General features: G+C 34.8%; 1 protein-coding gene across 2 annotated transcripts in view; it reads right to left on the bottom strand.

Annotated features, from left to right (window-relative positions):
• Positions 1-13,590, bottom strand: part of Uri1 (URI1 prefoldin like chaperone) — a 67,037-nt gene that overhangs the window by 16,132 nt on the left and 37,315 nt on the right. For both annotated transcript variants that reach the window (XM_004858782.4, XM_087191001.1), the window contains exon 4: positions 12,535-12,670. In XM_004858782.4, the coding sequence (XP_004858839.2) occupies positions 12,535-12,670 (136 nt within the window). The remainder of the gene's footprint in view (positions 1-12,534; positions 12,671-13,590) is intronic.

The following is a 13,590-nucleotide window of genomic DNA, read 5'->3' as shown; positions in this document are numbered from 1 at the left end:
GGAACCTAGAGCTTCCAAAGAGAACAAACAAGTTACATACAACAGAAAGAGAATGGCACTAAATTTTCATCACAACATTTGGGGACAGAAAGTAACAGGACACATTCAAAATGCTGAAAGAAAAATTATTTAAAACCTAAAATTCTTAAAGTCTACTTACAATAATGGGAGTATAAGAGATAGATACTTCAGGCACACAAAATTTCAAAAAATGGACCTCCATGTACTTTCCCATAGTTACTGAAGGCTATGTTCCCATCAAAATAATTAAAAAAGAGAAAACCATGGGGACCACGAAACAAAATAAATAAGAGCAAAAACGTTAAGAGAATGATAAAGACACAAGGAAAATAGTTCTCCTTTGCTCAGGACAGGAGTTGGTCCAAATTACAGCAAAGCTATGAAAAGACTCCAGTAGTAAGAGCGCTTAATTAAAAAAAAAGTGAAGAATAAATGATAGGTACAGAGAAAACTGTGCCGCCTAATAATAGCAGTTAATTTCAAATATAAACCTGTACAAGAATGAAATAAAAATATATTACTTTTAAGCATGAACACAGAATTAGCAAAAATTGTAATACAATACTTAAAAGATTCTGTTTAGCTGTGAGAAAAATGCAAGTCAGAACTACATTGAGATTTTATCACCCCAGTAAGAATAACTATCAGCAAGAATACAAAAATCAAGCTGTGCTCCGTGGCACATGCCCATAATCCCAGCACTCTGGGAGGGTGATACAGGAAGGTCTCGAAGTTTGAGCCCAGCTTGGATAACTTAGCAAGACGATGTCTCAAAAAATACAATAAATAGAGGGCTAGGGATGTAGCTCAGTGCAATGGCCCTGGATTCAAACCCCAGTACTATAATCAATCAATCAGTAAATTTTAAAATGCTGGGAAGGATGCAAGGAGGGGGCCCTTCTATATTGTTGTAATGTAAATTAGCCACTATGAAACTCATTATGAAGGTTCCTCAAAAAAAAAAAAAAAAAACCTAAAAACTAAGCTACCATTTGATTCAGCTATACCAGTCCTCAGTATATCTTCCAAAGAATTAGTCAGCACACTCTAATTTTTTGCAGCACAATTTGCAACGGCTAAGCTATGCAAACATACAAGGATAAAGAAAATATGGTATGCATACAGAATGGAGTATCATTCAGCCATGAAGAAGAATGAAATCATGTCATCTGTAAGAAAATGAATGGAATTGGAGATCGTTGTGCTAAGTAAAATAAGCCAAACTCAAAAAGTCAAATGTTGCGTGTTTTCTCTCATACGTGGAATCTTACAAAGAGACAGAAACAGAGACAAAGAAAGAGAGAAATCACAAGAAACCAGAGGGCAGACTATTAGAGAAGAGGGAACAGATGGGGACAGAGGACAAGAGGGACAGTAGAGGGGAGGTGAAAATAAAGTGTGTTATATACATGTATGAATATAACAAAACAAAACCCATTATTCTGTACAACTAATATGCACTAATAAACTAAGAAATTCTAAGATCCTTAACTTCCCTCTCCCTAGGAAACACTACAGATACAAGGACAGTGAGAATATGTGAAAACACTAACAGGTTCTCTTAAACTGCAGGCAGGTAGCTAATAGGTAATACATAAAAGTTAAAGAAACTGAGAAAACAGGATAAGCAAATTACTTGGAAAATATGAGTAAAGAGTTGAGTAACGAATCTATAGAGACCTTAAAAAAATTAGACCTCCCAAATTTAAAGACCCAATCCAAAAATGGGCATCTGAAATGAACAGACATTTCTCAGACAAAGAAGCAGAATAAACATATGAAAAAATGTTCAATAACAAATGCTGGCAGGGCTGTAGGGAAAGAGGACCCCTGCTCCACTGCTGGTGGGAGTGTAGACTGGTGCAACCACTGTGGAAATCGGTATGGAGATACTTCAAAGAACTAGGACTGGAAGTCCCATTTGACCCAGCTATTCCCCTGCTGGGTATCTTCCCCAAAGAATTAAAAGAATCATACCACAGTGATATATGCACACCCATGTTCATACCAGCACAGTTTGTAATAGCTAAAACTTGGAAACAGCCCAAATGCCCATCAACTGGAGACTGGATCAAGAAAACGTGTTTTTTTAATAAAATAGAGTACCACTCAGCCATAAAAAATTGAAAAATAAGAGTCATTTATTGCTAAATGGTTGTACATTGAGGCGATACTCTTAAGTGAAATAAATAGGACACACATGTGTAAATACTGAATAGTTTCTCTAGTGTGAGAAACAAAGCATAAACAAGGACTAAAAGGTATAATAGATAATGTGAAATAGGAAGAAAAGGGGCAAAGAGGAAGGGGAAGTGAGAGGGGGAGGGGAAAGGAAAGGAAAGAAAGGAATGGAATTAATGAGAAAATGAAAAAATGGAAACAAAGTCTTTGTAAATAGGGAGGGATAGAGGGGTTGAAGGGAGGGCAGGGGAAGGGGGAAAAAATAAGAACCAAGAGAGATTATGTAAAGATGCAAATTTCCAATGATGAATGTCATTATACTGTATACCTAAAATGTACCAATAAAATAAAATTTTTCAAAAAACTAGTGAGACATAGAGGTGTGCTGAGAGGGAAATAAAAAAATAAATAAATAAAGAGTTGAGTAAAAGAACAGCCAAAAAACTGAAAGTAATCACCTATTAGAAATGGGAACTAGGAACCAAGAGAAATAGCAAGGACTCTGATATCTTTTCATTATATGTCTTAAGACAGCATATGGAGCTTCAAAATTGTATATAGTGGTCCCCTGGAATCCAAGAGGAGAGTTTTTGAACCCCATTTTCCATGGATACCAAAAATCCATGGATGTTCAAGTCCCTTATATAAAGTGGCACAGTCTTTGCCTATAACCAAAATGTACCTTTAAATTATCTATTAATTACTTACAAAACCTAATACAGGGCCAGGGATTTAGCTCAGTGGTTCTGCCACCTGCCCTGCAAGCACAAGGACCTGAGTTTGATTCCCGGTACCAAAAAACACACAAAAAACACAAAACCTAATACAATATAAATGCTACGTAAGTAGCTATTATACTGTATTATTTAGGAAATAATAAAAAAGTCTGTACATGTTCAGTGCAGATGCAGTATTTCTTTTCATATATTTTCAATGCACAGTAGTCGAATCTGAGCAGGGGGAACCTGCAGATAGAGAGTGAACTGTATATTCATCATGCAAATAAAATTCGTCATACATTTAAATTCTGTAACAAAGTAACCATATATCTGGGAAATGCCTTCTTGAGGATATTCAAGAATGCACACATATATTGTAAAATATAATACAAATCCAAAAATCCAAGAAGTTTAACTAAATTCAAGTGGGACAAGCTCCCAAAAGACTCATGCTAAGACACACTTTAATCTAAGTGCTAAAAGAAAAAAAAAGGAAATTTTGAAATCAATAAGGGGAAATGAGACTCGTCACATAAGATTACCTCAATAAGATTACCAGTGGATTTCCTCCCTAGAAAATCTTTCTAAACAGAAAGCTGTGGGATGATATATTTAAGATTGTAAGAGAACTAAAACCAAGAATTCTACATTCAGCAAACCTGTCCTCCAAAAAGAGAGAAATCAGTACATTCTCAAAAAACAAAAGCTGAGACAGTTCATTACCAGCAGAGCTTTCCTATGAGAAACGGTAAAGAAGTTCTTTGGGTTGGCATAAATTGAAAATACATTTTTATGACTTTAGAATGTTGTATGTAAACATCAGGGTAACCACAAAGAAAATACCTATAAAATATTAACAAAGGAAGTGAGAATGGGATCAAACTGTTTTACCATGTAATATCAAATAAATATAAAGACAATATTAAAGAAGTGAGGGATGAAAGAAGCCATAAAACATACAGAAAACAAAATACGAGAGTACTTCTCCATCAGTAATTGTTGTACATGTAAATGGATTAAACTTCCCAATCACAAGGCACAGATTGGCAGAATAAAACTTTTAGAAGGATTTTTTTTTTTTTAAAGGATCCAACTACACACAATGTATAAAAAACTTACTTGCAGATCTAAGGTCACAAACAGGTTGAAAGTGAAAGAATGGAAGACATTCCAAATAGTAATCAAAAGAAAATGAAAAAGTACAATAAAAGCAGACAAAACAGATTGTAGGATTTTTTAAAAAAGAGGTTACAGTATCTTTCACTCGGGCCGGGGATTTAGCTCAGTGGTGCCGCTGCCTGCCTCGCAAGCACAAGGTCCTGAGTTTGATCCCCAGTACCAAAAAAAAAAAAAAACAGGTTACAAGGCTCAAAGGATACGTATTTTATATTGATAAAAGCCTCAATCCATTGAGAAGATACAGCAATTACAGACACATACACACCTAACAACAGGTCCCCAAATACATAAAGCAAAAATTTACATAATTAAATCATTTTACAATAACCATTGGAGATTCAGTATCTCACTTTCAGAAAGGATAAAATAGCTAAAAAGGAGCAATAAAGGAGTAAAGGAATGAACCATACTACATACAGACCAAGTGGACTTAACAGATATACAGAAAACTCCACCCTGCAAGAGGAAAATGTGTATTTGCTAAAGAAACATGGAACAGTCTCCAGATCAGAACATATGATAGGACACAAAATAAACTTCAAACAATTTAACACGACTGAAATCATGTGTACTAGTAGGCTTTCTCATCGCTGACACAATACCCACAATTTAAAAGAAAGGTTTTAATTTGGTTCATGGTTTCAGAGGATTCATGGTCAGCTAGCTCAAAGGCAGGAATATCACAGTGGAAGGGCATGGTGGAGCAAAGATGTTTAGTTCACAGCAGCTAGGAAGTAGAGCAGGGAAACAGTGCCAGCGGAAGGGGCCAAAGACCACACATACATACCAAGGCCATGCCTTCATGACCTACCCAGACATATCCAGAATTGTGCTCCACCAGTCTCCTAGGAGGATCCTAAAGCCAATCAAATTGACATTCTACCCTAACTACCACAATATAAAAGAAATCTTCCAATCAAAATGTAATGATCTGGGCTGGTAGCACATGCCTGTAATCCCAGCACTCAAGAGGCTGAAGATAGGAGGATTGCTGCTTAGTTCGAGGCCAGCCTCAACTATACAGCAAGACCCTGCCTCTGAAAACCAAAAAAAAAAAAAAATTTTTTAATAATTTTAAAAATAGAATGAAACTAAAAATCATTAACAGAAGAAAAAGTAAAGTATTCACAAAAATGTGGAAGTTTAACCAGTCAATAGATCAAAAAAGAAATCACAAAATAATTAGAAAATACCTTAAGAACAAAGAAAATAAAACCCAAGATACTAAAAATTATGGAATGCAACCAATGCTAACAATAAAGTTTATAAATACTTTAAAAAAAGATTTCAAATCAGTAACCTAACCATACACTTTAAGAAACTCAAAAGAAAGAATAAACTTAAACTCAAAGCTAGCAGAAGAAAAACAATTAGAAAGAAATAAAGAGAAAAATCAATGAAACCAAGCTTTGCAAAGATCAATAAAATTGACAAACCTTTACCTAAATTGTCTAAGAGAAAGAAGACATCATAATAAAATCACAAAGTGGGAACAAAACTAAATATAACTATGGATAACTAAATGCCAAGAAACTAGATAATCCTGATAAAATGGCCAAATTCCCAGAAAATAAAAACTACCAAAATTCATTCAGGAGGAACTGAGTATCTAAACAGATCTAGTAACAACTAAGGAGAAAGAGTCAGTAATCAAAAACCTCCCTCCAAAGAAAAGATTCACAGTCCTATTCCACCAAATAGTCAAAGAATTAACATCAATCCTTCTTAAACTCTTCTAAAACATCAAAAAGGAGGAAATAAATTCTATGAGGCCAGGCAAAGACATTAAAAGAAAATTACAGGGCTGGGGATTTAGCTCAGTGGTTTCGCCGCCTGCTGCGCAAGCGCAAGGACCTGAGTTCGATCCCCAGTACCAAAAAAAAAGAAAAGAAAATTACAAGTTAATATCCCTTAATGCGTGCATGTGCACGCGCGCGCACACACACGTAAATATCCTCAACAAAATACTGGCAAATTTAAATGTAGGAGCATTATGTAAAGTATGATTCCCTTCCCCTAGAAATGCAAGGATAGCTCAGCATAGTAAAGTCAATTAATGCAATATATCACATTAACAGAATGAAAGGGAAGACAAAAAAAATCATTTCAACAACACTCAGAAGACTAGAAATAAAAAGTGTTACACTTTGGATCTGGGGTATTCCCCCAATATTTCCCCTATTAAAGGCTTGGCTACCAGCCTCTGGCACTACAGAGAGGTGGTGGAAACATTAGGAGATGGGGCCCGAGTGAATGGAAGTTACATTCCTGGAACCGTGCACTGGAGGGTATATGGGACACCAGGCCTCTGCTCTCTCTTCTTACTTACTGGCCACCATGAGGGATGTAGCTTTGCTCCAGCATGCCCTCCTCACCAAGATGTTCTGTCTCTCTAAAGGCCCAAAGCAGCAGGGCCGAGCAACCATTGACTAAAATCTCTGAAACTGGGAACCAAAATAAACTTTTCCTTTACACACTGATTTTCTCAGATATTTTGTCACAGAAATAGAAAACTAACACAAAAGCAAATTTCCTCAACATGATAAAGGCCATACGTGAAAAACCAAGGTGACATTATACTTAGTTGGAACTAAATAGATATTTGTACTCTTAAATTCATAGGAGTACTATTCACAACAGCCAAAAGGTAAAACAACCCATATATCAATGTACAAATGAATAAGCAAGATGCGGTATATTCATTCAGTGAAATATTACTAAGTCTGAAAAAGGAAATTCTAATACATGCTACAACATGGATAAACCTTGAAAATATGCTAGGTAGAAAAAATTATTATATAATTCTACCTGTAAGAGCTACAATAGTCAAATTCATAAAATAGAATACTAGTTACCAGGGATTGGAGGCAGAGAACAATGGAGGATTATCAACGTAACAGGCATAGAGTTTTGAAAAGATGAAAAAGTTCTGGAGCAAAATAGTGGTTATGATTGACCAATAATGCTAATAATGTACTTAATGCCAATAAATTACATACTTCAAAGTGGTTTAAATGGTACATTCTATGTTGTGTGTATTTTACTACAATGTCAGAGGTAGGGACAGAGGATGTAAATTAGTTGTACACATATACATGCACACATACAGGTTATCCACAATATCACTGCTTTTAACAGCAATAAAACAACCTGAAAGCCTATCAATAAAGAACTGGCTAAATAAATTATGAAACAATGTAATGCCATGCAGTCATTTAAAAAATGAGACAGCAAGCCGCCACAAAAAAATTAAAAATAAAATTGCTACCATATGAGTGGATGTGCATGTGGTAGAGCAAAAATGCATAACTCTATTGTTATGAACACAAAGAATATTCCTGGAATGACAGGTAAGATTGATAACAGTGATGCATACAAAGAGACAAAAGGATGTTTAAAGCCAGGAAAACGAGGGACACATATTTGTAAGTATTCTTTAAACTTTGTATCATACCCACATATAACTTACTAAAAACTTTTATTTAAAAAAAGCATTCTGTGAATGATCTCATATATTATCTTTCTGTATGTCTATAATTTCAACAAACAGTGTGGAACAACTGAACATCCACGTGTACAGAAAATGAACCTGGATTTAATCTTCATACTTTATACAAAGTATATATAAAAAGAATACAAAATATGAACTTAAAAACAGGAGAAAATCTTTCTAAGGACTAAGGTTGAACAAAATGTTAAGTGTAACCCCAAAAAACATGATCTATAACAGAAAAAAGTAATAAACTGCACTTCAAATTTTAAAATTTTTACTCTGAAAAGGCACCTTCAAGAGAACAAAAAGATAGGATGGATACTGGGAAAAAATATTTGCAAACCATATATTCAACTAAGGACTTTAACCAGAATATACAAAGAACTCTTAAAACTGAACATTAAGATAATATATAACCTATTTTTTAAAATGGGCAAAATATTTTAACTGATAAAAAAGGATAAACAGCAAGTAAGTACATAAATCAATGTTCAACATCATTAGCCATTAGGAAAATGCAAATTAAAAGTGCTATATACCTATTCAAATAGCTAAAATTTTCCAAACTGCCAATACCAAGCACTAGGAAGGCTACAAAATTACTTTAAGGTTCATACTCTGCTGACAGAGGTATAACAATCGTATCTTGGAAAACATTCCTTGAATATCAAACATACATTTACCATATGACCTAGCAATCCCACATGAAGATATTTACCAACAGCAATAAAAATTTATGTTCACTCAGAAACCTGTACATAATGGTTTAAAGCAGCCCCAAGGAGGGATGGCACGGTGTAGCAAAGCTGGTTAAGGGAATAGGTGTGACCAGATTCCAGAACACACACACACACACATACCAAAGAATTCCCAAGGGCCCGGATATGGAGTTCTTGCAGGTTCCTGCCCTGTGTGGACTAAATAAAGAGACAGGACACCACTGACGGCATGACTTTCCTCATGGTAGCCTGCCAGGGTGTACTTTTACTTTATTTTTAATTGTTTCTCTTTTACTCAGCCCAAGTTCCCTCTGCAGAGCCAGTTTCTCCCTTACCCTTTACTTTTCAAGTAAATTTTGCCACTGTTTTTGCTTGTTTCATGCAATTCTTTGCCTGAGACAAAAAGAACCTGGAAACCAAGAGGCAAGTACCCCAAAACCCAGTAACAAATGGCTCTATTCAAAACTGGAACAAAGAGGCAACCCAAATGTCCTTCCTTCAACAGGTAAACAGAAAAATGATGATATAATACATATATATATATTACTCAGCAATAAAAAAGGAATGAATTTTTCATGCATTGAACAATTTGGATGAGGCATTACAGTGAGTGAAAAAAGCCAGTCTCAGAAGAGAATCAGACTTATATGACATTTTGTGAAAGCAAAATTAACAGCATAGAGAACAAATCAGTGGTTATCAAGCCTTTGGAAGCTGATGCGGGTCTGACTACAAATGGGCAGCATGAGGAAAGCTTGGGTATAACTTTGTGTTTGGACTGCTGCCATGTCCTAGCCTATATCCTGATAATGGATGATTAAACAAAATAGGGGCCGAGGATTTAGCTCAGCGGTTTTGCAGCCTGCCTTCCAAGCACAAGGTCCCGAGTTTGATCCCCAGTACCAAAAAAATGTGTGTGTGTGCGTGTGATAACACGCAGAATGCAGTATGTAAAATAAAAAATCACTTTCACTATATGGTAATTCTTTTAAATTTTTAAACTTTTAAAAGATGGTCATATTTTAATTGGCAGAAATATAAGAAAACAAATGATAGGGGCACTGGGCTTAAGGTCTTCCTAAAACATCTTTCTCTGGCCTCACAGCTTCCTCCTTGAATTCTTTGTTATTGTTAAATTCATGCAGCCCCTCATAATGACTACTCTCTTGACAAGCAAAGACTTCCTTCCACTTTCCTCAATTACACAGTCAATAAGGAAATAGGTGACCATATGTTTAACTTGTTACAAGTTTCTGCCTTAAGAAAAATACAGCAGTCCCTACTCATTCACCTTTCACTTTACACAGTTTCACTTACCCATGGACCAATATAAAATGGAAAATAAATATTAAATGGAAAACTCCACAGAGAAATTCTAAATTGTGTGCCATTCTGAAAAGCATAATGACTCATGCCTCCTAGGCAGTGAATCAACTCTTTGTCCAGGATATTCCTGCTGGATAACCCTTAGTAGCCAGTTTAGTTATCAGATCAACTGTCACAGAATGGCCTCAGTGCTTGTTTACTTAACAATGGTCCCAAAGTAGAAGAGTTAATGATGCTGGCAATATGGAAATCCCAAAGAAAAGCCATAAAGTGCTTCTTTTAAGTAAAAAGTTGAACATTCTCAAGTAAGGGGGTAAAAATTGTATGCTGAAGCTGCTAACCTCTATCCATGAAATTGTAGATTGTACCAACTCCCCATGACGGATGTGATCACTACATATTTATAAAAATTTAAATAAAAAACTTTTTAAAGATACAAAAATTCAGGCCAGATTTGATGTTACACCTCAAATTGCAAAGTTATGGCTTCAATGTATGCTAAGTGCTGAGTTAAGAGGGAAAAGGCATCAATCATAGGTTCATTGACTGATGCAGTTTCAGGTATCCATTGAGAGTTTGGGGATGTATCCCAAAATTGTGGCTTTCTTAATAAATGTTAAATACAATATACCAAAATGTTTTCTTTAGCTATTATCAAATATTATATAAATTACTACAAAACTATGAATAAAGCAACTAAAAATTTGTGTATTACATTAGGTTCTCAGGTATATTTATATATACTTTGAAATTATTTTAGATAAACAAAGATCCCAAAAGTCATCATTGCTGGTCATGTCCCAAAACCATATTTAACTACTGGAAAGTGATCTACCAAAAATTTTTTCTCTACTCTACAGCTCCATTCTATTTTATTAAGTCTTTCATTGTTAATATTTTAAGTCGTAATTGATTCTGAAGATTTCTTCACTGAAATATGAAAATCAAAGTTAGCCAACTTCAACAGGCTATGAACTGATTCCTTATTAACAGGGCTACCCCTGTGAATAAAACTTCCTCTATTAAGAAAGAACTCTAAGAAAGAATTACACTCATTGTCTTCTACCTAATATATAGGACTTATTTGAATGTACCAAAACCAATAGATTTATCACCTAACAATAAGATTCTGATTGGTGTCACAAAAGATCAAAATACATATCAATTAGAAACTTATGGGAGCTGATTTGCAATTAAAGTCTCCAAATATAGTTCCTAAAATTTCAGAGTAAATGAGTCCAACGAGGACCCACTCATGTATAAGTGAAATAGTTTCAGTTTTAGAAAACTCAGCTGTTTTCTATCTAGTATGACCTCATTTATACAGAAAGATTGTCAAAATTTATTTCAAAACACATTTATTTAAAAGGTTGAAAAGCAGGTAGGGACAATGCCACACTATCAATTTAAGTATGTTATTGGCAACGTAAGAACACAGATTAGAAGTTAAATAAACGAAATTCTAAAATACTAGAACCCAAACTAACCCATCCAACTGCAAAGTGTGTGTGTGTGTGTGTGTGTGTGTGTGTGTGTGTGTGTGTGAGTGATAGAGAGAGGCAGAGACAGACATCACAGTACCATGGATAAATCAAACCAAAGCTACCTTAAAATGAGCCAGAGAATACTTAAAAAGCATAAACGTGTCAATTTAGATAGCATCTTTCCGAATCTGTTCTCTTCTATAAAATGAAAATGTGGTTTCTTTCCAAACAAAAAACATTTTTAAGAATTGTCAACTTTTTAAAATGGATATTTTTCGGGCCAGGGATTTAGTTCAGTGGTTCCACTGCCTGCCTCGCAAGTCCAAGGTCCTGAGTTGGATCCCCGGTACCAAAAAAACAAAAAAGAAAGAAAGAAAAAAAAAAAATAGGTATTTTTCTTTGTTCACTAAGCAGAAAGTAAATTATTTGTGTACCAAAGTATTATAAACCAAAGGTCTAAGAAAGCAACTAAAACCACTTATAAACCATAAAATGTTCCCAATTCTTATGTCTTCCTAACTTTTATCTATATACCATGTGTACTTTTATTACAGACAGCTAAGTTAGGTAGAAATATTATAGGCAGTCAGACAGGGCTAGGCCCTTGAGGGAGTCAGTGCAGAAGATGAGAAAACATTACAACTGTGGCTGGAAATGCCATCTTTAGAAGGCCAGGCCTCAAGATAAAGGCAGAATGACCAGACCTACTTGCCTCTCTGAGCAATAAGCAATAAATTGAAGATTATACTCACCTGGTCCAATAAAGTCTATAAACCCATCAGTCAGGCAGGTGAGTGACCAGGACTTCCCAATCCATCCCTTCCAAAAAAGGTCTTTGTTCTTACCATGTACACTTGCTACATGACCTGCTTCCCCACTGGATCAATATTACCTACACGGCTATACTCATAATCTTATTGGTTGATCATAGTTCTGACCCACATTGTACCCACCTCATAATTTTGCTCTATAAAACTTTCTCTGAAAAGTGGGGTCTGTGGCAACCCATTTTCAGATCCCCTCCTGTCTCTCAGGAGCTACCGTTCTCAATAAATTTTTCCTACTCTTATCTTACATTGTTCCTTAGAATTCACGCTTTGATTTTGGGGAACATAAAGCTGGTGTATCTGACATCTAGCAGGTTGGGAGTTACATATCCCCGCCCCCATATCACTTTTACACTTGCTAATTTCTGAAAAAATGCCAATGTGGGTGATATTTCAAATCCAGATTTTCTATTCTATATAGCTCATTCTCAGATGTTGGTTCTACTCCAATTTATTAGAATTCAACAGAATTACAAATAACTAACAAATCATGGCAGGTATTTCTGGTAACAAACAGTTCATCAGTTTTGCATTTTGTGAGCCAATACATACAACAAAGAAACATCATTCCTAAGTGGTACCTACGTTCCTTCCGGTGCTCAACTAAACCTACAGCCTGCTTTGCGGAGCACTTTGCAAACCAGTTGTCCCCAAGTAAAACAGTCACTTCATTGGTATGGACAAGTTTTCCTGGCATGAAGGCAAAGGGGCCAAATGGTACCTATTGTTAAAAGAAAAAAAGAACAAAACATTTCAAACACTAAAAAATACCTTTTACGAAACTCTTAACATTAAAAAGTCCTACATTATTACTGAGTTCTTTTATACACTGCAAAAAAATGCCAACCCTGTAGGAATTTAATACATTAAAATCTATAGAAAATTGCTTAAGATTAATAAATCAATGTTAAAATACAAAAATAAACCTGTACCATATTTATACACAGCTCTCAGAGAAAGTAGTACTGCCTCTGAAGGTTTATGCTTTTCATTAATTCTTAAATCTAAACGAAACCAAAATAGTTAATGAAACAATCAATGGAAAATACTTTCTCGTAAAGACAACTGAAAATTATTTCTAATAAAATGCCTATTCTTTACAAAGTAAGAATTAATAAACAACTTTCATGAGTCCACCTATATTTACAAAATATTTGGGCTAGTATAATATGAACCTAGTCTTTGTGAGAAAAAATGCTCATGCAATGAAAGATTCTAATCCAGGGCTCACAAACAGATCACTGTCAGTAGTAAAGGTCATTAAAACAAAAATTGGCAGCACCTTTTTATATAAAAATCAACGTCCTAGAATTTAATTCTGTGAATTACAAAACACTATGGCTTATTCCTACTCTGACTTACAGGAAATTAAGTGCCATATTCCTGTTGTGATTACATATTTTATGTAGTAAGTTTGCACACCCAATGTCTAATTCATGCTAACAATTGTTACTATAATGCAATAATTATTTATATATTTTTAAAAGATACCAACTATTACAAGTATTGTATTGTTATAAGGTATAAAAAAACTAAACTTTCCTGCTATGATAGTTACCTTTGATAGAAACCATCAGTTTGGCAATGTGTGAACTGATAATGCACACAACAACAAAAAATGTATTATTTTACATTTAATAA

Source organism: Heterocephalus glaber, unplaced genomic scaffold (assembly GCF_053883595.1).
Source record: "Heterocephalus glaber isolate CG9 unplaced genomic scaffold, H.glaber_assembly_v1.0 deba00001561, whole genome shotgun sequence".
Taxonomy (NCBI): domain Eukaryota; kingdom Metazoa; phylum Chordata; class Mammalia; order Rodentia; family Bathyergidae; genus Heterocephalus; species Heterocephalus glaber.
This window is presented reverse-complemented; position numbering and strand designations above follow the sequence as displayed.